The 24,723-nt window shown below is 48.3% G+C and overlaps 1 protein-coding gene across 3 annotated transcripts in view; it reads left to right on the plus strand.

Annotated features, from left to right (window-relative positions):
- Ldlrad3 (low density lipoprotein receptor class A domain containing 3) overlaps positions 1–24,723 on the plus strand; it is a 242,840-nt gene that overhangs the window by 69,723 nt on the left and 148,394 nt on the right. For 2 of the 3 annotated variants that reach the window (XM_057781969.1, XM_057781970.1), the window contains exon 2: positions 8,428–8,574. In XM_057781969.1, the coding sequence (XP_057637952.1) occupies positions 8,428–8,574 (147 nt within the window). The remainder of the gene's footprint in view (positions 1–8,427; positions 8,575–24,723) is intronic. The other variant, XM_057781971.1, reaches the window with a different exon arrangement.

Below are 24,723 nucleotides of genomic sequence, written 5' to 3' on the forward strand. Positions count from 1 at the left end.
TCTTACTTATTTAGCTATGCCACCAGCCCTAGCTTTGTGCTGTGCTGTGGTGTCACATTGTGCGCTGTGTATACTCAGCTGCTGTCTTGGATGATCTGGGGCCTTGTACCTTATACATTGCCATTAGGCACTCTGTATTCCGAGTCCCCAAGCATGTGCCATGCCTAGGTTCCTGGTGCTCCACTTCTTGCCACGCGAGAATGCAAGGCTTTAGCTTTTTGCAAGTCTGCTGGCTAATTCCCCTGTGATTACAGTGTCATAGCGCACCATCGCTGGAAGCACCTGTCCGGAGGCTTTGTCCAGCCCCACCCCCCCCATTGCATCATTTGTGTTCTCTTATGTAGTTTTGCAAGAAAACTGTGTATATCCACACATGGTGAGTGTCTTCTCCCCGGGGATGGGGTGCCCGAAGCGTGTTTAGAGCATGTATCGGTGACCCAGAACTTCACAGTTTAATTCTATTGTATCCAGCTGCCTTTTCCTTTCTGGCCTGTGCTTGTTTTGAGTCTTAGATCAGAAATCCTTCATCCTCAAGATGCGCTTTGGGGCCAGAATGAAGGTCATTTTGCTTTGCTGGCTCATTCCCTGGCTGGCATTGTTATGATCCAGCCTTGCCTGTGGTGTGGGAAGGGGCAGGGGGCTTAGTGTGAGCAGATGGGCTGCTGCAGAGTGGTTCCCAGCCACTGTGGAGATGGCTGCACTAGTCTCTGGGTGCATGGGGATAATCTTGAGGCTGAAGCACAGCCCTTACTCCTGACCTCTGCCTACATCTGAGCCTATGTGAAGTGGTGATTAGCTTTATCACAAGCCTAGCTCATCACAGCCTGATGAAGTTGGTCGGAAAGCTGCCCCCTTTTCTGCCCTTCAGCTCAGCTTCACTGACCCCCCCACCCCCACTCCTGCTGATGCTGCTGGAAGCTGAATAAGCAGAAAGTTGGGGGTGGGGAGTATTGCACTGGACTCACGACAAATGTGCCATGCAGCCCACCTTTGGGGAGAGTGTGGGTAGGCAGGGCGTGGGTGTTCAAGACCTTCCCTCTGTGCCTTTCATCCTGGGGACTTCAAAAAGCTTCATTCTGCAGGTCCGGTGTCATTGATTCGCTGGGTTTGCACGTGGCAAAGCAAAATTGAAGTTCAAGGCAGTTCAGACGAGTTCATATGAGAACTAAAATAATGTCTGTGGGAGTCAGCAGGTTCTGTCCCCATAACTGTGGTCTGCAGCCATTTGTGGGGTGTCTGGGCACCTGGCGTTTGCTTGTTGCTAGGTGCACAGGGAAGAGGAGCCGAGTTCTCGGGGGCCAGGAAACAGTAAGAATGGCCTGTCTCGTGTGGTGGGTGTGATGGGGTGGACAGATGGCACAGGGTTGGTGATAAAAGGCTGTACCTGCCTATTACCTGTTGTCTGATGCTTCCTGATCTACAGGTTTAAATGGTTAGAAAAATGCCAAAAGCAGACAATTATAATCAGTTTTGATTAGCTTTGACTTTAATTCATTATCCACAACAACAGAAAGGGACCCACTCTTCTCTGTGGTAGATCTGAAATACAGGAAATAGCTCTTATTGATTTTGAAGATTTTTGAAAAATTCCATCAGTGAAAGATTTATGGGGTACTATTCTCTGTCTTATCCTGGCACCTGTACCATAGCCTTAGCCCAGATTCGTGGCCTGCACAACTGAAGTGTTTACTGTCTGAATGGCTCTAGCTATGTGGCCTTGGGTGAGTCCTGTCTTCAGTCTGTTCCTTCGTCTGTAAAAGAGGAGGGTGCCTGTTTCATGGGGTTCTTCTAAGAACTAATAAAAAACAAATGGCTGTTAAATCCCTGCCACATTCAAGTGCTTTGCCAGACAGTAGATCTTCCCCAGTACTCAGCACCTCCAGGGCTGTTAAAGAAGCCAAAGGTGGGTTGAGCAAGGCCCTGGTATGGCTCAGGGTTCAGCTTGTCAATTGCACCACAAGGAGCTGCAGGCCCTCGGACTGTGGACATGAAAGAGACCTCATAAGGGCAGCATCCCAGTGGTTATTCAGCTCCCCTCAACACAAATACCATTTCCACATAATTTTCTTTATGAAATGATACATAAAAATGAAAACATACATCAAGATATAAGCAGTATCTTCAGCCCTAGAGGCCACAGGTCCAGATAGAAATAATTGACGGAGCTGCCTCCTTGGGGAAACTTGTCATTCCTACATCTCCTCCTGTGACCTTCCCTGGCTTCCTGGATACTAGCCATTTGCTTTCTCCCTAGCTTGTTTTGTAAGAAGGAAGCAGAGCGTTCATCATCTCGGGACGCTTCCTGGGAGAAACAAGCCGTGAAGCTGTGTGATGGGCAGATGCTGGGCGGATGCTAGGCGGACAACTGCTCACTCATCCTGGTGACGTCTGCTCCATCCTCGTTCCTGAGGGAAACTGTGTGATTTTCCGTCAGGACCACGGGCCATATGTATAGTACATTTGTGAATATAAAGAGTTAGCTGCCCTAGACTGAAGAGTGGGGTCTTTTTTATCTTTTCTTGGCAATATGTCTAGTGATCTTCTTTGAGCAGGTGGGTAAACTGAGACAAAACTAATGAAATGAGCTCGTGGGGCAGAGGGAGTCTAGATTAACAAGACTGGGGGCCTGGCTAAGCTCAGGTGCTTGGAGCCAGGCCAGACTTAGACATTCTTGTGACTGCTGGCTTCTTGGTGATAGCCAGATGCTCCCATATCCAAACTTGAACAGGAAGACATTTGTGTGATGAGGACCAAATGGCTTTGGAAATACACAGGACAGATGTCCGAGGTTCTGTTTAATGCTCATACCACATGGAAACAGTCTAGAGTGGAAGGGCTCTTCAGAGATGTTCTAGACATGATGGTAAACAGATCACCGAAGACGAGCCTGCTAGGTGGCCTTAACCTTTTGTACGTGAGTGTGTGTGCATGCAGGTGTGTGCGTGTGCAGGTGTGTGTGCATGTCTCAAGAAGTGAGTCACAGGGAAAACGGTGACCCCTGGCCTCGCTGGCACCTCGCAGTGGGAGGAGTCTGTTTGGCTTCTCCGACAGCTGGTGGGATCTGCAAGCCCGGCGATAAACTGCGCATGCGTACGGCACCCTTGCGTTCGTGCTTCTTGTTCAGTTCACCGGGCCTGGAGATCTAGACCATCAGGGAGTGAGTGAGGAGAATGAAGGGCCACTGGGCAGAAATCAGGAAATGGGCCTGCTGATTGCTTGCAGATGTCAGTTCAGGCTGCACCATGACGGATGTTGCTGGGGAGGGAGGCTAAGTGGAGAGCACGGAGAAATGCCGAAGGACTCCAGCTGCGGGAGTGAAATTCTATTTCTCGGCTGGGAAAGGCAGTGTCGCTCGCTGAGTGTTCTGGATGATTGCAGCAGAATGTAGCCTTGGCTGGAGTTTGTTGTCGCCCTGGTTTTGTTCTCCACATCAAGTAGAGAGTTGTAGGCCAGGGGCATTGGAAAAAGCTGTAGCAATGGGCTGCTGTCTTTTGCCTGACAAGGCAGGGCTTGGCTTTTATTTTTCCATTCTTGTACAGATGGTGTAGTTATTTTCAGTTAAATGATGTTCTGCAGTGGAAACAGGCAATTCCTTTTGATTCTTTGACTTAATGAAAAAAAGAGAAGAGACGAGAAAGCCAACTTTGTGCTAATGCTGGTCAATTTTTTTATTTAAGTCAGTTCCAAGACATGGAGATGAGATATGTATTGCTGCCAGTAGGAAGCCTGGCAGTTGGACTGAGATTTCCAACCTTCTTTCAAGCAGATAGGGTACGTGCACAGGCCCGGATCCCCTATATCCCTTACTGGAGCAGTGTGTGCCCAGGCCCCACCCACATGCTAGGAACATGCGGGAAAGTTGATGGGGCAGTTCAGGCACTAATGCCACGCCTGGTTTTCTGTAGAGTTGTCAAAGATACGCATGGGAGAGCTGGGAATGGCAGCTGACTAGGGTGCAGAGCCGAGCAGAACAGAGTGTACCAGTCAGGGTGCTTTCTGCCTAGCGGCAACATTAGTGCAGAAACAGCCACCAGCACAGGCTGGGATCAAGCGAAGCACAGGCGAGCAGAGGGGTTAATGAGGGACCAGCGTCAGGCTGGGTGTCTGGGACAGGGTTGCAGATTTGATGACTTATGCTGGAGTTGAAGGATGAGCAGGAGAAGGCTAGCCTATTGGATAAGATTTCCAGTAAGACTGTGTGGCTTGAATGTCAGAGCTTGCTTGTTCCACAGGTGGGGAGATCTGAGAACCAGCTGTCACAGGGTTGTTCCTTCTCAGTCCCTATTGCCTGGTTTACAGATGGCTGCCTTCTCTGGGTGTCTTCATGTTGTCTTCTCCACATATGTCTGTGATCTGATTTCCTCTCCCAGTGAGGATACCAGTCACGTTGAACTAGGCCACTCCAACAGCTCATCTTAACGCATCACCTCTCTCCGCATTCTGTCCTAAAATGCACTCCTTTATCAGGTTCTAACGGTTAGGCCTACAGCTTAAAGTTTTGGAGGGATACAATGCAGCCCCAAACGCCAGGGGGAACCTGAGACTCCTCTCGTCAGCCAGCCACGTGTTTGGAAGCGAGGGGGCAGGGACTACCCCCACATGATCCAGACACTAGTTCTAAAGGACATTGCAGGGCCTTCAGAAGCAGGGTCACAATGGGCTCTCTTAAGTCAGGTGGCAAGAGTTCAGGTTTGTCTGAAGGGCACAGAGACACCGCCCGCTGCCTTTCAGAAGCTCACTCTGTGAAGAGAAACAACTGGAGGGAGTGAGAAGGGCTAGGTAGCAGGTTGGCTTAAGCAGGTATTTCTGTGCCTCAGCATTAATGACACGTCAAGCTGGGTGGTTCTGTGTTGTGGTGTGGCAGTGCGTGATAGGATGGGAGAAATGTAGCCCAGAACACCTGCCACTGCTAACTGGCAAAGCTGCATGGTTCTTTTGAGCTCCAGACCCTTTTATGCAAAGCCACATCCTGGCCTTTCCATGACTGATGTCAGTAGTACCTTACCCCTAGTCATGACAAGAGAAAATGTCTGCAGGCCCTGGCTTATGTCCCCACAAAATCCTCCTCTGTGCAGATTCCTGACTGAAGGGGGACAAGAGATAATGGTGCAGGTGCTCCCAGGCCAGGGAGGCAGCTGGGCTGGGCTTGAGGGGGGCTTGAAAGACAGAGTCAACAAGATGGTCTTCTCTTGCTCTAGTTACTTCTGATGTTACTTCGATGATGTCACTTTCCTAAGGCAGTAGACAGGGTGCCCCTTGTGTGCCTAAGGGGGCTGAAAAGAGGATGTGGCTATTGTATCCACTAGGCAGGGCGCCCCAGGATTGGCAGGACATTTGTGTGCGGCGGACGTAACGGGTGGGATATGTGGTCTCGGTACCCACCCAGCCTTTCGTCAGGCCCATGTGTTGCCAGCCTCACTGAGGCTCAGAGCAAGCTCTTTGGAATCTAATCTGGCCAATTTTCTGCTTCCAGAAATCTGTTTATCAGAACAAGATTTCACAGTTGTAGTGACTTTTCCAGGGGGGTTGTCTTTGAGGAGTTGGCTCCACAAAAGCAAGTCAAAGTGATTTCCAAACAAAACCAAGTGTCAGCTCTGCATTCCACAGCCCTAAGGAATTCCCTGCTGGCTGGTGATGCTCAGGGCAGCTGTTCTCCAACAGCTGGAGTGTATATGGGGGGTAGGGTGTGGAAGCTCTGGCTAGAACCCAGCCCGTGACTGCTTTCTGGGTTCTTCCCCGTGGCCATCCAGATTTCTCCCTGGAGATAATGAAGTTACTGCTCACTCTTTTCAGGGTTAGTGTGCCTTGTGCAGTTGCCTTCGGAGGGGTCCTGTGTGGAGTCTGTGCTCCGCAGAATGGAGCATCCTGATGGGTTGGGTGGCAGGACTGGAGAGATGGCGACCCAGTGTGTTTGTAACTCCTGCCCATCAGAACGGCTTGTCTTCTATTTCTGACCCATGCCCCAGGCTGTGCCTCCCCACAGCGTGTCTTTGACTCTTGTTCCTTTGATCCACAGGACCTTTACTTTATATCAGCCTCCACTGAAAAGGCCACTTCTTTCCGGGAATCTTTCTTGTTTGCCTTGAATTCTAATTAAAAAACACTGCGGAGCCAGTCAATGCCTGTGTGGGTGTTTGTCTTCCTGTGTCTGTGTCAGTGCACAAATGTGTATGTGTTTGTGTGTGTATGGGGGTGTCTACATGCATGTGTATTCATGAATGTATGAGTGAAGGTCAGAGCTAAAAAAAACATTGGCTGTTGCTTCTCAAGATCTGTCCACCCAGTTCACCTATTTTCTCTATTTTCTCACTTCCCTTGGGACCATAGACTTTTTTTTTTTTTTTTTTTTTTTTTTTGGTGTGGATTCTGCAGATTGAACTTGGGAGAGTTCACGATTGCATAGGAAACACTACCATCTGAGCCTCCCCAGCCCACCCCTCATTCACTGGCCTTTTAAAGTAAGAAAAGGTCACAGTCTATGTGCTATTTAGGAAGATTCTTTTGTCCAGGAGACAGATTGAGATTTGGGAGGACAGGTTGTGAGACAGGAGGCTGAGTTAGAAGTTATAGCCAGTGGTGATGGCCAGGGAGATGGTAGCTGCGTGGGCTCAAGTCCTAGCTGCAGTGATAGGGATTGGCCACGTGCAGGGCTGATAAAGCGAACAAGGGGTAAGGGTTGTGATCTACTTGGGCTGAGTGGAACCTTTTGCTTGTAGCTTCCCTCTTGGAATAAGCTTTGAGAACTCGTTTCTGAAGAGCAACATGTGTGTGTGTTGCTAATTTAGTGTCGGGCAGCAGGTGGTCTCCAAGAAGGTATCGACAACACAAGGGCTTGTTTGGTGACTGAGTCCATTCCCGTTGGTTGTTGCTTGCTCCGGTTATGAAAATACTGTTAGTACCACTTTGAAAGTAGCGTTACGTAGGACAACCATGCTTCTCTGTGCGTGAGGAAGCCGGGCCACTCCACAGAGAGAAGGTAACAGAGGAGTCTGATGCTAGCAGGCGAAGAGCAGGTCACTAGGAGACGGCGGCATGAAGGGTGTTCTAGGCACAAAATAATAAATAAATAAGAATGAACAGGTTTGTGGTGTCAGCGGATGTAGGGAGGTTTCTAAGCCCTATCTGTAGCTGCTTTCTTTGGCAAAGAAGGTGAAAGAAGATCAGGCATCTCGCTACCTCATTACCCGTGGGCAGTTCTAGAAGGCCGTGACCTTAGTGTCAGCACAGTACTTGGTGCGCACAGCCTTGGTTTTTCCTTCACAACACAAGTGTCTGGTCGTAAATGCCTAGTGCGTGTTTACTGAATGACTCGAGGCAGTTGCAGCTACAGTGTGCTGGCCTGGCAGACTGGTCTTTTTCTTCTTTTTCTCGAACATTTTGCTTCTAGCTGTCTCCTTATCTCTCAGCTTTTAATCACACTGGCTCAGCTTGATCTGACCTATCAGATGTTTGCTCTGTGGAAAATCCACCCCCAAGGCTCAAGGTGGATGAGGTCTGTCCCCCTCCTTACCTGCTATCAAGTTTCGTTTCCTAAGGGCGGTGCCGTGCTGGGTAGGGCCCTTGGCATTTTATGTTTGTTCAGTGGACTTGAACCTGAACCTTGGGACTTGGTTCTAAATCTCCAGCAACTCTTGGATAAGTGTAGTGGTCGGGTCAGCCTCCGGGAGGTCGGCAGGCCTGTGTCCAGGTCTCATCTTGGCCTTTCCTACCCACACAGCGTCAGGCAGATTGATTGGTACATCGAGGAGATATCCTATTTCCTGGAGGGAAACGATCTCCTGGTATTCTTGCCAACTTGGCTCCAATTCAAGGACTCTGTGATTGTAGGGACCATGAGTCTGAGGTTTTGAAGGCTTGCACTGCTGAGGATATTTGAGGTCCAGTGCAAATTCCTATCTGAAACTTTAAATTTTAACTGTTGCTGCTGGCCAGGAAAGAACATTTGCGTTTGCTCACCATTTTTTTTTTTATTTTTTATTTGTGTGCGTGTGTGTGCGTGTGTGTGTGTGTATGTTCAAGTATGCAGATATTCATGGAAGCCAGAAGGAGTCACAGACAGTTGTGAGCTGCCAGATGTGGATACTGGGAATCGAACTCTGGTCCCCTGGAAGAGCCACAAGTGCCCTAATGACTGAGCCATCTCTTTAGCCCATTTCGCATAGATTTTCAGGAGAGAGATGAGCACCTGTTAGATGCTAGACACTGAATGTTTCCTTTGCATCTCCTCAACTAGTTCTTTAGCATTTTTGTACTGAGGTAGGCCGAGGTCTAAGTACATCTCATGGGTGAGGAAACAGGCCTAGAAAAGCAAAGATAGCCAACGGAAGTCTCACCTGGGCTGAGCATCAGTCTTTCCAAGTAGGCCAGGGCTCATGCCCTTGTCCGTGGTCACTGTGCCTCTGACTACCTGTTCTCTCCTTCTTACAGAGAGCCAGCTGCTCCCTGGGAACAACTTCACCAACGAGTGCAACATCCCAGGTAACTTCATGTGCAGCAACGGGCGGTGCATTCCGGGTGCCTGGCAGTGTGACGGGCTGCCTGACTGCTTCGACAAGAGTGACGAGAAGGAATGCCGTGAGTGGCTGCCTGTGGCTATGGGCAGGGGTGGATAAGGGCAGAATTCCAGGCCAAGAGCAGGAGGTCCAGCCAGGCTTGGAACTTGTGCCCTGTTTGCTGTGAGCTGGTGGGCCAGCTTTCCCTCTGTCTTCGAGCAGTGTGGTCTATGCAGAAGTGTAATATGGTAGAAGAGCCCTTGCTTGGGTGAGCAGGAGACCCCCCTCTCCTGGATGCTGCCCTCACCTTCAGTAGCCCAGGCATTATGCTCTGGGGTACCTCTCCGTCAACAAGGACCATATCTTGAGAGTTGGAGACTGTCAATGTGCAGTAGAATTTGCTCAGTTTTCTTTGAGGGCTAGAATTATGTCAGTGCCCTGTACTGAGGAGATTCGCAGCTCATGTCTTTATGCTTCCTTCCCTACTCTCTGTATGGAGATGGTCATGCCCTGGGCCTTCACTGGACTATCTCCCTTTGAGGAATGCCAGTGTGGTATGGCCTCTGTGGTCCTCTCCACCCCACCCACTCCTTTAGCCTCTTGTCCATTTTGTGCTCCTAAGCATACATTAGATTTGGGTTGAGGGTAATCCCCAGGAAAGGAGGCAACTCGGACAGTGGAGGGTTTGGGTTGTCCAGAGACCATCCTCCCTGCCCTGACAGTCCTTTCTTCTCTCCCTGAGTTGATCCCAGCATACTGAGCTTGGCTCTAGGTCATCCCCCTGGCATCCTGCCAGGTAGGCAGCATTAGGAGGTGTGGCCCTGGCTCGTCTGATGGGCGACTGCCATGGAGCCATACATCTCTGTTCATTCATAGACTTTGGGAGCAGGCCATGTTCTGTCTGGAGGATTCTGTTCTGGCTCTGCTGTGGCTCCGGGAGCCGGCTGAGGACAAGGCACTGGGAGGTTTGGAACTTGAACTTTTAATGGAGCTGTTCTGGGGTGTGAGGTTCTGTCTGTTGATGCCCAGGAAGGAGCTCTGTGTTTGAAGCACCACAGGGGCCAGATCCTCACTCGCTAATGGTGTGCTCAAGCAGACTTGCTGCCTGTGCTGAGGCTGGTTTCTCACCCAGCATGGGAAGGGGGCAGCATCCTCCAAGCCTGCTTCTGCTCTTCAGAGGAGGCTTGAGGAGGCAAAACTTGGGGAGCCTTGGAGGCTGTATTAGCTCTTGTTATGTGTGATTTTTCTCATTAAATTGTTAGACTCAATGCATTCTTCTTATTATTATTCTTTTCCTCTTTTTCCTAAACTGCTTTTTTGAGACATATTAGGTTTCTTTCACTGTTTTCTTGCTTCTAGCATAATTTTAAAACTTCCAGAAATACAACATTTCTCAATTGAGTTTCAAGTGTGATAGGTTGTGTGAGCCTGGTCTTCTGCCCAGCTTTAAGGAGCATTAAACACTCTATTGGAGTGCAGAGTTGCTGTTTTCAGGGCACTGCATGCTTTTGAACAGCAGTGGATACAGACTGCCATTAGCTAGCCGGCGGTACTGAGCCCAGAGTCTGTAAAGGAATGCGGGATTCGCAGCTAGGCCAACCCCACCTCTGTCAGTAGCTGCTGTGACATTACTGACTTCTCTGGAAGTCTCAGCCTTCGTGGGGGCAGCAGAGTATATTAGAATTCGTGAGGAAATGGGAAGAATGGTGGAGAGAAAATGTTTTTAAAAGGTTTTGTGCCAGCAGCTGCTTGGAGCTGTTGGGTTTGGTTTGGAGCGGCTCACTCCTGGCCATCCTCCATCCTGCTCTTCTCCCCAAGGGTGGTAGAGAGCCAACAGGCATTTGCTTAGTCTTTTGATCTAGACGTAATTAATTTTTTTTTTTACTATACCTATAAACATGTTGCTCACCCAGCTTTTGATTTAAATGAGAAAACAACTCTTGAATGTTTAGACAATAAAGAGAAGGGGAAAGTCCCTTTTCTAAGAGAAATTGAACCTCAACATTCTTTTGTAGTCTTCTCCAGTCCAGGAACTGAGTGTGAGATTTAGAAGATGATGATCTAGACTCAACCATGGTCTTCTCCTGTATCCTTAGGGGAGCATGTGCTCTTAGAAAAGTTCCCAGAATATTCTAATGTAGAATCTAGTGATGGGATTAAAGGAAGTTCTTTACCCAGATAGGACTCCAGTTTTGTCCTCTCAAAATGGGAACAGGAAGACTTCTTTCTTGGGGGGCGGGATTTGAGGCAGGGTTTCTCTGTGTTGCTTTGGTGCCTGTCCTGGAGCTCACGCTGTAGACCAGGTTGGCCTTGAACTCACAGAGCTCCGCCTGCCTCTACCTCCCGCGTGCTGGGATTAAAGGCATGCACCACCATTGCCTGGCGGGAACAGGAAAGCTTCTAATTGTGAGCACCATGGTGATGTCTTGGAAGGTGTGCGCCAAAAGCACCATCCTGGCACCCTTGTGCCACGAGTGTAAGCACAATTACTGGGCAGTCTGCACAAACTATGTTCAATAGTTGTCATAAGGGTGTGATTGTGTGGCTTTCTTTTTCTTCATGTGTGTATGGTTTGTATGTAAATGCACATGTGGAGGCCTGAGGTTGATGCTAGAATCACCCTCCATTGCTCTTTCTTCTTCATTGAGGCAGGCTTTCTTAGTTAAATCCAAAGTACACCATGGCTAGTTTTGCTAGCTAGCTAGCTTGCTCTGAGCTACTCTTTTCCCTGCCTTGCGAGGCTGGAGTTACTGGCGGAGATCTGAACTCCAGTCCTTACCTCTGCATGGCAAGAGCTTTAACCAATGAGGCTTCTCCCCAGCCCATGCCTTGCTTTTTATATTTAACATTAGCTGTGTGTCTGTGTATTTATAATTGTTTTGTGAAAGTGTACGCACTGCAACTTAGCCATGCTCTATTGCATTTCTTTTACTTTAAAAAAAAGCTTTTTAATTATATGTGTGTGTGTGTGTGTGTGTGTGTGTGTGTGTGTGTGTATTTCTGCATGTGGCTATAGTACGGTTGACTACAGGTATTTTCAGAGAAGGCATCAGATACCTGGCGCTGGAGGTAGCTGGTTGTGAGCCATCTGACATGGATGCTGGGATCTAAACTCAGTCCTCTGAAAGAGCAGCAAGTACTCTTAACCACCAAGCCATCTTTCCCGCCCTGTTCTGCCTTTTGGCTTTTATTCCTCATTGTTTAGAATCACTTAAGAAACTTCTTATGTAGGTGACAGAAACGCGTGATGGCTCAGGGCTGAGGTGAACACTTCGCTTTCTCTGGGAGCAGGAAGTGTAGAACCCATGCCATCTTCATGGAAAGAAGTTTCTTTGAGACAACTGTCTGTCGTCACTCCTGAGAGGTCATGGCATCTAGAGGTCCGTGACACTTTGGAACTGAGAAGATCATGTGTTAGAAAAGAGGTTGTGAATCCTTGCCCTTTTTAAAGGTCAGGAGGAGCCCGGAGATGTATCTTGTGGTGGGAAGAAGTCTTGTGATCAGCTCTTTTGTATCTGCAGTGAAGAAAGATGTTTTGGAAAATAAAAAGGATTTCTATCATCAAGGTGAAAAAATAGTCACATATTGTAAAAATTTAGGGGGAGGGAGAGGAGGACAAAGGAACCACATCAAAGCCTGTCTCTGTTATCTGCGCTCAGAAGCTCAGAAGCTGTCACTTAGGCCTTGTCCTACTTGTAATCACCATGGAGGTTCAGTTTTTTTCATATGACACTGTATCATGCTGCCATCTTCCTGTTTTCCCATATTTCTCTATCATTTTAATGCCTTGATAATAATCCACTGATTTGTTATCACATTACTGATATGCTATTATTCCTTACTCTTGTTTTTTGGTACTGCTTGGGTTTGAACCCGGGGCTTCATGCCCAGCTAGCGTCTGTTCCGAGTTTCCCCTCCAGCCCTCTGTGTTACTCTTATTCAGCCTTCCACTGCTGAAGAGTGCAGCATTGTGGGCAAGGCGGTAGGGATGGCTCGCTTCTCATTTCCATGAGCTGGATTCTCAGAACTGAAGTGACTGCGCTGAAGGGCGGGAGCGTTTCCTGCCTCTGCCCACAGACTGTGCATCTGGTTTGCTGAAGGTCTGCACCAGTTGGCTTTCCCTTGGCCAGGAGTGAAGTCTGGGGCTTATTCTAGTCTTGGCAGCGCTGATTAATATCTTTAAAATAAACTCCCTCTTCCTGGCCAATAGTTGAGAGCATGTATTTAACATTCTTTTAATTTTTTTAATTAACAAGGTAGAATGCTTATACCTTTAGTTATTAGTTGTATTTTCTTGTGAAGTATCTGTTGATGAACTAAAATTAGTTCTCACCTGGGCCCGACAGGCTCTGTTCTGCAGAATGCTTCTGCGGCTCTCCCTCCCAGAGCTGGGAAGGGTTTTGTTTTGCTATGCTTCTAGTATATTTCTGTTCTTGGTTGGTGGATAGCCTTTAGTGATAATTTTATTCAAATTGCTTTTCGTATTTTTTGCTTTTGTTTTGTTATAAAATGAAGAGAGATAGTTGCAGGAAAATACAGTCTCTCCATCAGCACACCTGTGAGGGAGCAACAGTGAGTAAGTATATGCCGGAGCGTCCTAGGGATCATACTGAACCAGACACTTTATATCTTCTTAACTCATTAGTTGTCACAGAAGCTTTTATGGAAAGAAGCTGTTGTCACAGAGGCAGAACAAATACACAGAGTTTGCCTGTTGGCGCAGAAACTAAGACCCCTAGCCTTCCCGCATCAGAGACTGCCAGGGTCTTTTTGTTTACCTTCCGTAGGTGTCTGCTCGCTAGATAAATTGAATCTTGTGCATTCTGTTACCTGTACTTCGCTTGTTGTAATTAATAGACATTCCTATAATACAAGAAGATACTTGGATTATAATGAAATGAGGTTTATTTTGGCCCACACTTTTGGAGATTTTAATCCAGGCCCAGTTGGTTCTGTTGCCTGTGGAAGATCATATGCGAGGGTGGGAGAGTATCCAGTGAAGTAAAACCTATGACTAGGATCCAGAAAAGAGAATGAGGAGGAAGGTCTGGGGTCTCATTGTCCCCTTCAAGGACATAGCCCCAGTGGCTTAAAGGCCTCCCACTAAACCGGCTCTTTAAAGATTTATTATTTTTAATTTTGTGTGCATGTGTGTGCCTGTGTGTTTGTATGTGTGCAACTGCCTGTAGGGGCCAGAGCCTTGGAGATGTGAACTGCCCATCATGGGTGCTGACCATCATACTCTGGAAGAGCAGCAAGTGTTTTTAACTGTTCGCTCCTACCCTGGGCCCTCTTAAGGCTCCCTTACCTCCTAATCCTGCCACAAACACATTAACACTTGGGTTTATGGGGGCATTCAGGATCAAACCTTGAGGGAAAAGGTTCAAAGCAGCAATAATGTTTTTCTAAAGTAATGAATTTTCAGATGGCCTTTAGTCCTTGAAACCTTCTCTGGGAAGCCAAGGGCCATACGAAGTGACAGAGCAGATGCAAACATCTGGAGCCAAGTGCCTGGAGACCTTTCTGTTCTGGGCTGGCCTCTACCTCTTACCTCTGTGTCCCAACAAAGCTGGGGAGAGATTTTGAATGTTGGGGTTCACCTTTACAAGGTGGCCTGTTTCTCCTTGGGACTAGTGTCTTTGGTCAAGCATGGGTACTTTTATCATTATTCAGGGGTGTAATCACGTCTACCCAGTAGGTCATGGAAGAAGAGTTCAGAGACTTTGTCAAGTGAAAACACTTTAATGAATCTCCAAAACCACAGGCATGGGAAAGTCTGCGCAGATTTGGAATTTCAATTCCATTTGCCTTCACTGTTCCCAGCTGTTGCTTATACCTTGCTCAGGGATGATGGTGGGAGCCTCCGATATAGTTTCAGCGGCAAGCTTGGAACTCTGATCCCCAGAAGTGTAAGGGGTGGGGCTCTTCCTTTCTTTCTGCCTCTGTCCTAGACTTCTGCCTCTAGGTGGCACCACATGTAGCGTTTTCTTTTAGACCATCTGCTTCTGGGCTAGCACAGACAGAGTAGACACAGGGTTCTATGGTGTTTGAATTTCCAGACTCGAACAGAAATTTGGCTGTTTCACCAAGGTACTGTCATTTTGGTTTTTGAGACAGGGTTTCTCTGTAACTTTGGAGCCTGTCCTGGAACTAGCTCTTGTAGACCAGGCTGGCCTTGAACTCAAGAGATCTGCCTGCCTCTGCTTCCTGAGTGCTGGGATTAAAGGCGTGCGCCACCACAGACCAGGCTCACCACAGTACCGTCTAGGAACACAGATCAGGGATCGGCCTGTTCATGGGCTGTATGCTTCAGGATGTTGACCTTTGGTGTGCTGTAGCCAGGGAAGACAGGCGACCTCTCAATGAATTGTGGGATATAGCTACAGCAGAACCGAGTTTCGCCTTTCAGCTGTGTCAAAACAGAATTGCCACACCACCAACGTCTTGACTCAAGCTGTGACACCTGCCACATTCTAAAGTTGAAATCCTAAGGCATGCTGTGCTGCCTCTGGATTCGACTTGTATGGCGTTAGAGTTAATAGAATATATTAATTACTTTTCTTGCTGTTGTGACTACATATCTGATAGTATAAAAAGGAGGGAAGGTTTATCGCTTATCTTTTCAGAGAGTTCAGGCCATCGTGATGGGGAAGGCATGGCAGAGAAGAAGCACACTTTACATCGTGGTGACCAAGAAGCAGAAGGAGAGAATTCAGGAAGAGCTGAGGCAAGATACAGAGGAGGCAGTGACCTCCTCTAGCTCAGCCTCACTTCTGCCTTTCATCTTTGTTAGCAAGGACATCATGTTCATTCTGAATCCATCGTGGGATCAATCCATTGGTTAGTCAGAGAGCACACGATCTAATGTTCTCTGGAAACACCCTCCCAAGATGTACCCCAAAGTGTGCTTGACTGAGCTCTCAGGCATTTATTAACCCATTGACAATCACAATTAAACATCACAAAGATGTAATTGAATTAAAATGAGATCACAGAGTGGGCCTTAAACCATCACGGCTGAAGTCCTTCCAAGAGAGAACATTTGATTCCAGATCTGAAGAGAAGATGACGGAAAGCCACAGGAAGAGAGAGCCATTTGTAAGCCAAGGTGAGAGGCCTGACGCTCTCCCCGTGGCCCTCAGAAGCACCAGCTCTGCGTATACATGGCTTTTGGAGATCTGTCTTCTAGAATTATGGGAAAATACATGTTTGCTGTTGAAGATTTTCAGCTTGTGGAACTTTGATATAGCCACCCCAGTGCACAAATCCAGCTAGGGACTGGGCCCCACCACTTTTGTGGTTTGAGTTGTCACCTAGAAATGCACACGTGTCCTACACTCGTGAGATAGGACTTTCACAGGCACTGGATTCTGCCTTCTCAGTGATTTGAACGTAAGAGTGTGTTCAGATCCTAAGTCCCAGGACCAAGAACATGCCTTAACTTGAAACGGGGTCACTGCCGATGTGAGTAGTTAATATGAGGTCACATGATAATAAAATGAGCCCTGTTGCAATCTGACTGGTGTCCAAGAAGATACTGTGAAGAAATGAGGGAGGAATCTCTTCTGACAGCAGGGATAGAGAGAGGCTGGGGTGCTGCAGATGCCAGCCAGGGAATGCCGAGGGTTGATAGTGCTCCCTAGAGGCCACCCAGATGTGAGGGAGGGAATTTAGGATCTCTGGGGAACAAAGCTCTGGTGACCACTTGATCCTGCTTTGCAGTCTCTGAAGAATAGCTTTTTGTTTCCATAGCCCACTCCATCTACTGAACTTCGTAATGGCCGCCCTGGGAAAGGAATCGGCTCATTTCCAGGGACCACTAAAGCTACTAGCACTCCTGTGGCCAACCTGGAACCGGTGGGCATTGGTCTTCTTTTCCTGGGCCGCCATGCTTGCCCAGTCTCTCAGGGACAGCCCTGTTCTCTGTTTCTGCTTGAGTATCTACTGGGTCACAGGTAAAGTGTCCCTATTCCTGCAGGCCTTGACTCTGGCTAGCCACAGTGAAGTACTGAATTCTGCAGGTTTCTGAAGGAGTCAGGCCTCCGACAGCAGAAGTAGCCCTTACAGCGGCTCAGAAAGTAACTGGTTTTATGCTGACCCGTGAATTCACTTGTGTGTTCTTTCTTTCCTATTTGGGTTATTTTGCTGTGAGGATGTGTGTGAGTTTTTAAATACCTCTGGTAACTCAGTCATGTCCAGACCCTCAAGTTCTTCCATCCTAAAGGTGCATTGCAGATTTTATAGTTGAGAACAAGGCCTTAGGACCTAGAGCATGCTGGAGTCCTGCAGCTTCTCAGAATCGAGGAGCTACTGTACTATTCTCAGCACCCACTTACTCATCTGTGAGACCACCGTGCACCTTCACAGAGGGCATGTTTAAAACATTCATTACATGGTGTAGCTAGCAGGAAGGAGCTGATCTAATACAATAGGTATTGTCCCTGGGACAATAGTGTACTATCCACCCCTGAGTAAGCAGGTGTGTGTAAGTCCCTTACCGTGCCTGGATTGAGTGCAGTTCTCTGTAAATTCTAGGGGGGTTTTCTACCTGATTTGCTGGTAAAGTTTGTCACCAACATGGTGTGGTGGGCCACTGCCTCCATGTGTCCCTGCTCCTCACCGTCTATACTCCAGGATGAGGAAGGGGCTGTGCTCCAGATTTCACTTTATTTCCTGGGTCCGCATTGTCTTTTCATGGGAGGGAGTCTTTAACCTCCCAGTGCCGCAATGCCCTTCAGCCTAGCACTCCAGAGAGCTGGCCAGATACCCAGGCTGGTGCCAGAGAAGAAAACAAGTGCTTACAGGCTGAGGTGAGCTGGGTGGCTGGGAGGGCGGAGAGGTTTGGAGGTGCCACCTCTGCCTTCCTCCCAGAGTCTCAGCCTCAGTGAACCTGGAGTCGGTCCCCAACTGCCAGCGTTACTGCAGTCAGCTTGACCTTAGCTCTGCTGGAGCAACACGCCATTTAACACCTAAGTGGGTTTGGGTGGTGGTCTTCTGCTTTGTCACCTGTACATGGGAAGACCTGCCACCGCACACACTGACTTGAAGCCATCCTAATGCTTGCTGCCGCAACCCTCTGTTTCTACCCTACATGTGCTTTTCATGCCTGTAGAGCCAGCCCATCATGAGGAAAGATTCTTAGTTCTCATGTTAGAATCATTCGCTCCTAGGTAGGCCCTGCTGGTTACCTAAATATGAACAATTCCAGCTTGTCAGGCTTGATATAAATCTTTTATCTCTTACAAACTTTTCTAAAAAGTTCCTGGTAGGTTTTGTTTGTTTGTTTTTGTTTTATCTCCGCCCCCACAAAAAAATGCCAGCAATTTTGCACAAGGTAAAAAAAAAAAAAAAAAAGCAAAGTGCTTCCAAACTCCCCAGGCATAACAGTTTCTTAGGACTTTGAGAATGCACTGTCATGGAGTGGGTGACACAAAGCAGCAAACCTGTGTTCTTCACAGATTCGGAGGCTAGAAGTACAAGGCCCAAGTGTTGAAGCCGGTGTGTTCTCCATGGAGGATAGACTACATATAAATACACTTAAATTGGTTATTACATTCTTTCTTCTAGCATCTGGGGCGTCTTGGCTTCTCCACTTCTGTGGTGAGTAGGCACTCAGCGTGCTAGTTTGTGAGGATGGCAGCCTGGCAGAGCTGTGCTTTTCACAGCCACGGGTAGGCAGGGTGCTATAGATGAGACACTGTCGCCAGCTTGCTGCTTTCCAGCCCTGCCTACACTCTGGGATGCCTGAAACTGGATGTCCCAGCCCGATCAGGGCTTTTAAGTCCAGTGTGTTTGCCTTGCTCAGGACACTAAGAATATGAGCCAGCTACTAATGTTTATAAGTTGGAAGCTCACACATAAAGATTGGGCTTATCAGGCTTTCTTTAAGAAAAAGAAAAAAGAGATTTGACATTAGAATCTGCACTTGTCAAAAACTCCCCATATGCCATCTATCCCACTTCCGCTTCTTGTTCATGTGAAGGCCTTCAAGGGGGCTGTAATTGTAAGATGGATAGTCCCCTCTGTACTTCTGATGGAGTCAGAAAACATGGGCCCCTAGACTGACGTCACAGTGTCTTAGTGCTTAGTGGCACATAGAGCAGTGGCGTCTTAGTTATGGTTTCTGTGGCTGTGAACAGACACCATGCCCATGGCAACTCTTGTACAGGAAAACATTTAGCTGGGACTGCCTGATAGTTTCAGAGTTTAGTCCATAACATCGTAGCAAGAAGCAAGGCAGCGAGCAGGCAGACATGGTGCTGGAGAAGGAGCTGAGAGTTCTACATCTGCAGGCAACAGGAAGTGAACTGTTCACTGGGTGTGGCTTGAGCATAACTGAGACCTCAAAGCTCACCCACAGTGACACACTCCCTCCAACAAGGTCACACCTACTCCCACAAGGCACACCTCCTATTAGTGCTGCTCACTATAGGCCAAACATTCAAACACATGACTCCATGGGGCCATTCCTATTCAAGCCACGACAAGAGGCTGGCTGTGCCGTCAACCACACATTGGACTGGTAGTATTTGATGCGTCAGCCAAGGATGTGGAACATTTCCCAGCAGAATCCACCATGTCTGTCTACCTTCCTGAGGGTGTTGGGCTGACAGGACGGGAGTTGGCATGGACAGTGGGAGAGGCCTGCCGTGTAGCCACATGGCCTGTGTCAAATCCTGCTCCATCCTGTGCATCTATGGTACCTGGGTATACTGCCCTGGTGTCCCTTCAGCGCCCATGGGCATTTTGGGAGGACAAAATGGAGTCCCAAAGCCTCTTCCATCAGTCACTGCTGCTGAGCACTGATTGAGTTGTGCCTGACAGAGGAGGCATCGGCAGAGGAGGTGGCCAGAGGAGGCATCTGCAGAGGAAGCTGGCAGAGGAGGCTGGCAGAGGAGGCACCGGCACAGGAGGCTGGCAGAGGAGGCATCTGCAGAGGAAGCCGGCAGAGGAGGCACCGGCACAGGAGGCACCAGCACAGGAGGCATCGGCACAGGAGGCTGGCACAGGAGGCTGTCAGAGGAGGCATTGGCACAGGAGGCTGGCACAGGAGGCACGTTTCTGGTGTAGGTTCTGCACCTGCTCTTGGCTAGCCACTTCCCTGTCTGCAGCCTCAGCTTTTGACTGTGAAATTGGAGTGGGGCAGAGGGAGAATACACAGGAAGGTGTGGGCACCATGTACCCGTCTGCTACTCAATATGGTCGACTTCCTTAGCTCTCCCTTCCCCAGGGATACATCGTGTCCTGTAGGAAGAGGTCTCTAGGATGGCCAGAGAATTTTTTTTTTTTTTTTTTTTTTGGTTTTTCGAGACAGGGTTTCTCTGTGGCTTTGGAGCCTGTCCTAGAATTAGCTCTGTAGACCAGGTTGGTCTCAAACTCACAGAGATCCGCCTGCCTCTGGCCAGAGAATTTTAATGTAGGTTCCTACCTCTTCTTTCAGGCATCAAAGGCAGGTTGGATAATTACTAAGGAAGGTGTACTGTTTTATTTGAAAACCACCATGGATCTTCAGAGAGACAGCACACGGGACAAAAATGAGCTTCCCTCCTCCCCAGAGCCATATGCTGGAGGTGGAATAACTGGACATGTGGTAGGGGATGCCCAGAGGTGGGCATAGCTCAGGCCCAGGTGAAGGACCGCATTCCACAGCTGACTCTCCAGCTCCCAGTGGCCATCTCCACTGGACAAAGGGTGACTCTCTCCTGTTATCCCCGGTTCTGTCTTAGAGCTGAGACAGAAGTTCCAGGTTCTGGTTACAGAAGAAGATGAACTGAGTCTGTGGAATTAAGGCTTCCAGAAGCATAGTGAGAAAGCCAGGGGACTTTCCTCATTTGGTGTCATTCTGAGAAGACCAACTCCTTAGCCACAGAATATCCTAATTTGTGCACAGTTTTATCATCATCATCATCATCATCATCATCATCATCATCATCATCATCATCATCAATATTCAAAGCTTCTTGTCCCATATCCCTGCCCATGCCCTTCTAGCCCTATTCTGGTAATGACAGGGGGTCTTGGACACGATGTACTAAAATCTGACCAAGAACCTCCCAGCTTCCTGCATCTCTCCCAGGTGGAAGCTGTCCTTCGGGACCTGTCGTGACACCTCCAATTTAAAGGGCAGCACTGTCACCAGCCGGCAGCTCAGCAGTGTGGAGTCATCTTGTGGTCAGCCATCCTTTGCATTTGCCTCATCCTGTCTCACCCCCCTCCCCCACTCCCAGCAAGCTCCGCTGCTGTCAGCATGGTGCTGCCTGTGAGAGAATCCTGTTGAAACAGTTCATAGAGAGGGTTGGGTTCACATTTCAGGGCATCTGGAATAAGGGTGGCCAGGTCCATCTGGGACGCTTGTCATTTGGGCATGCTCCCAGTTACCAGGACTTGGCTGTAACTGCAAAATGTAGTGAGCGGTAACAGGCCGGGTAATTGCTAATAAAATTTAAATGGCTACAAAATCACACAACAGAGAAACAAAATTCCTTTTTCTGGCACATTCAAACACTCTTGCGGACCTGTGTTAGGCTGTGGGCTGTGACCGTATAGTGTTTTATTTTTATTTTTTAACTCGGATTCATACTTTGGGCTGTGACACAGTTCATGTGCAATTGCTTAATGGATTCTTTTTAAATCTAGAACTGAGGAAAAAATAATTTTACAAAGATAATGTGCTGCATTTTTATAACGCAGTCACATGACTAGGGAGTCTTAATTTATTTTTACAACATCAAAACTCTATACAGTATACTGTGATTACATCCACCCCCCACTCTCTCCTTTCCGCTACCACTAACTCCCTTCTTTGCAACCAACCCTTTCCTATCTTCACGGCCCTGCTTTCCTTTCTCTCCCACTCCAGGGCAGTGTCTGGGTCTGGTACCTGTAGGAGGAGGAAGGCCACTTGTTTGTTTCCCAACTGCTCAGCCGTGAAATAATCACACAGAAACTGTATTACTTAAATCACTGCTTGGCCCATTAGCTCTAGCTTCTTATTGGCTAACTCTTACATATTAATTTAGCTCATTTCTACTAATCTGTGTATCGCCACGTGATTGTGGCTTATCCGGTAAAGTTCCATCCAGCTCCAGCAGGGCTATATGGCTTTTTCCTGACTCCGCCCTTCTTTCTCCCAGCATTCGGTTCAGTTTTCCACACTTAACTAAGTTTTGCCCTGCTATAGGTTCAAAGCAGTTTCTGTTTTCATTAATGGTAATCACAACATACAGAGGGAAATCCATACATCAGGCACCTATAGAACTGATCAAAAGTTTGTGGCTAGTCTGGCATGGTGGCCCACCCATACCTTTAACCTGGCATTTGAAGGCAGTGACAGGAGGATCTCTCTGAGTTCAAGACCAACCTGGTCTACATAGTAAGTTACAGGCCAACCAAATGGACATGCCCTAAAACTGTCTGTAATCACAGACGTGTGCATTTCTTAGCCATCATCAGAGAAGTCTTTTTACAGCAGAGGTCAATGTGGGAACCTATAACTTCTCAAAGTGCTGATAATAGGTGCCACTGAATGCTTGGCCCAAATGGGGCATCCATGTCACTCCATCCAGAGCCCAGGGGACATATGGAAGAGAGTCTGAGAGGACTCTGGGAACCAGAGGACGAGGAGGAGTGTGATGGGTGCTCTCTTCTGGATATGACCAGAGCTCATGATCATTGCTCATGAGCACACAGCGCGTGTCCTGCGTGGGGTGGGACTGGAGGGTAGAGCTAGAGTCTTGTGGCAGTAATTCTTGAAAGTTAGTTTTCTCGTGGTCTAGACTGGGACAGGAGCGCCTCGAAGTCAGAAGGTAACGGAACCTCTCTTCAGGAATTAGCTCAGGAACTTTCGACTCTTGGCATAGTCCCATAAAATGTCAGCAGTGTCTTAAGTATCGAAGCCTGTCGTGTTTTCTAGAATTGGTGATGGGGAGGGAAGGGACAGAAACAGGTGACGCACACATATTCCATGTGTGGCAGGAACATTACAGCTTCAGATGGATTCCAAAATAAAATACAGAGTCTGTCTTCCTTGGGAGCAAGGCATTTGCATGTACTTGAGATGCTTCTTTCTGTCGCCCAGGCCCTTTATTTTGGGAGGATGAGGGTGGGGATGCAGACAGGCAGTGTTGCAGATTCAGCTTGGGATTGAAGGATGTAGGATCTCAAGCCTGACTTGCCTCCTAATGTCTTTTGGCAGGTGGGAGGGTTCTTTGCCTCTCCTTTTGAGATCAGGTGACACAGCCCAGGAAGCTTACTGGGCTCCTGAAGGAGGTGGGGTGAACAGACCTGTGTGTTTTTCTCTTTGCAAGGAATTGGGAGAAAGACCAACTCTGCATGAACTGTACAGAACAGACAGAGGGGGTTTGTTCAGCTTAGCTGGGGTTGCAGAGTGTGTGAAGATGCCTGCAGGGTATGGCAGAGGGATTCCCTGCTGCTCACATCTTTCTATACAGTGCAGCAGTGCGGTAATGGCTGGGGCTGTGCTTTAAGTCCTAGGTGTTGTGTGCCCATTCCTCCTGCCCTTTGAACCTATCTGGAGCCTCTCTTGAGATGGACATGGAATTAAAACTCTGTCTTTTCTGTGCTTCTTCACTCAGTCCTCCTAGTGTGCTGGGTCTTACCGCGCATGGACCGCTTTCCCCGTCAGCGGGTGTAGTAAACATTGACTGCGTCCAGCTCTGGAGATCAGATGGCTAGCATCTCAGTGTAAGACTGAATATGTTAGTATCTGAATATTAGACTTGCTGATGAGGCCTTGGTCATGATTATTGTGTAGCTTCCTTTTCTTGCTGTGTTACAGGGTGGAAAAGGTAGCCATGTTCCTCTGTCCTTTCTTAGAAGGGTACTAGTCCCACTGATAAAGGCTTTTCCCTCATCATCCAGCGAGCCCATTGATGTGAGTGATATAGAAGGGATCCCTTCACTCAGGTGCAGGCAGGTGAGTGGAATCTCAGCGAGGATGTTGGCCTTGGAACCAGTCCATCCTGAAGAGTGCTAAGTAACTTGATGGTGACCACTCGTGCTCTGGCTCTTTGCTTTGCTTTTAAGATTCCCTTATTCACAGTAGCCTTTAAAGGCATATACTCACAGCCCACCATCATGTTGAGGTTAGGTTCAAGGATGTGAATTTTGTAATCATGTCAACATTCTTGGTCCATGGTAGACAGGGTATTGGTTTTGAAGGGGACTTGGTAGGAAAACTGTTTGCTGTCTCAGCTTTGAGGGTGTGTTTTGGGCAGTAGTCATGATATCCTTTGCCACTGTAGACATCAAGATGCTTTCAGTGTTCAAGAGCCATCCTGAGGTGGTACTAGAAAGGTGCTAGAAAAGTCATCAGACTGGGAAGTAAGCTGGGCGTTTATGGAAAGACAGAGAAGAGGAGGAGGAAGAGTCAGGAAGGAGAGGGGAGGACAAGGAAGAGGAGGAGGATGGGGCGATGGATGCTCGGGTAGCATCAAGCTCAGGTTACCCGTGTGGCTGGGCTGTAGGACGCATTTTCACCATGACAGGGAGAAGCTTGGAAAGCAGTGTTGTTTAAGAATGATCCTCCCAGAGCCGGGCTGTGGTGGCACACGCCTTTAATCCCAGCACTTGGGAGGCAGAGGTAGGCGGATCTCTGTGAGTTCGAGGCCAGCCTGGTCTACAAAAGCTAGTTCCAGGACAGGAACAAAAAAAGCTACGGAGAAACCCTGTCTCGAAAATAAAAAAAAAGAATGATCCTCCTGGGCTTCGGGTCATCCTTGGTCCACAGGTGCCACTGTAAGCGTCTGGGCCCCACAGAGATGCACCTCAGCGTGAGCAGCCCATAAGGGAAAGGACTGTGGTCTGAGTGTGGTAGTAGCTGAGTGCTCGAATCTGACTGGCTTATTTTCCAAGCTGTTTCAGCCACTGCTACACTGTGTTCCTGCATCCCTTAAAAACTGGTTATAGTAAGCCTACTGTGCTCTTGGCACTGGATGACGCTAGAGGTAAATGCTGAACAAGGAAACCTTCTATAGGAGGCCTAAGTTAGTGACTCAACTAAGTCCTAAGTTAGTCAGCACGAGTGGCCTGTACTGGGGACAGGATCATGCTGAGTGCTGCGAGACCCCAGAAGAGAGACATCTGGACTTTCCTGAGACAAGCAGAGAGTGTTGCTGAAGATGGCACTTGTCTACGCTGGGCCTGGAAAAGAAAGGTGAATGCATCAGGAAATAGTGTTGTCTCGCTCACTCAGGCTGCTGGAACAAAGTGC

This window comes from Chionomys nivalis, chromosome 9, assembly GCF_950005125.1.
Source record: "Chionomys nivalis chromosome 9, mChiNiv1.1, whole genome shotgun sequence".
Lineage (NCBI taxonomy): Eukaryota > Metazoa > Chordata > Mammalia > Rodentia > Cricetidae > Chionomys > Chionomys nivalis.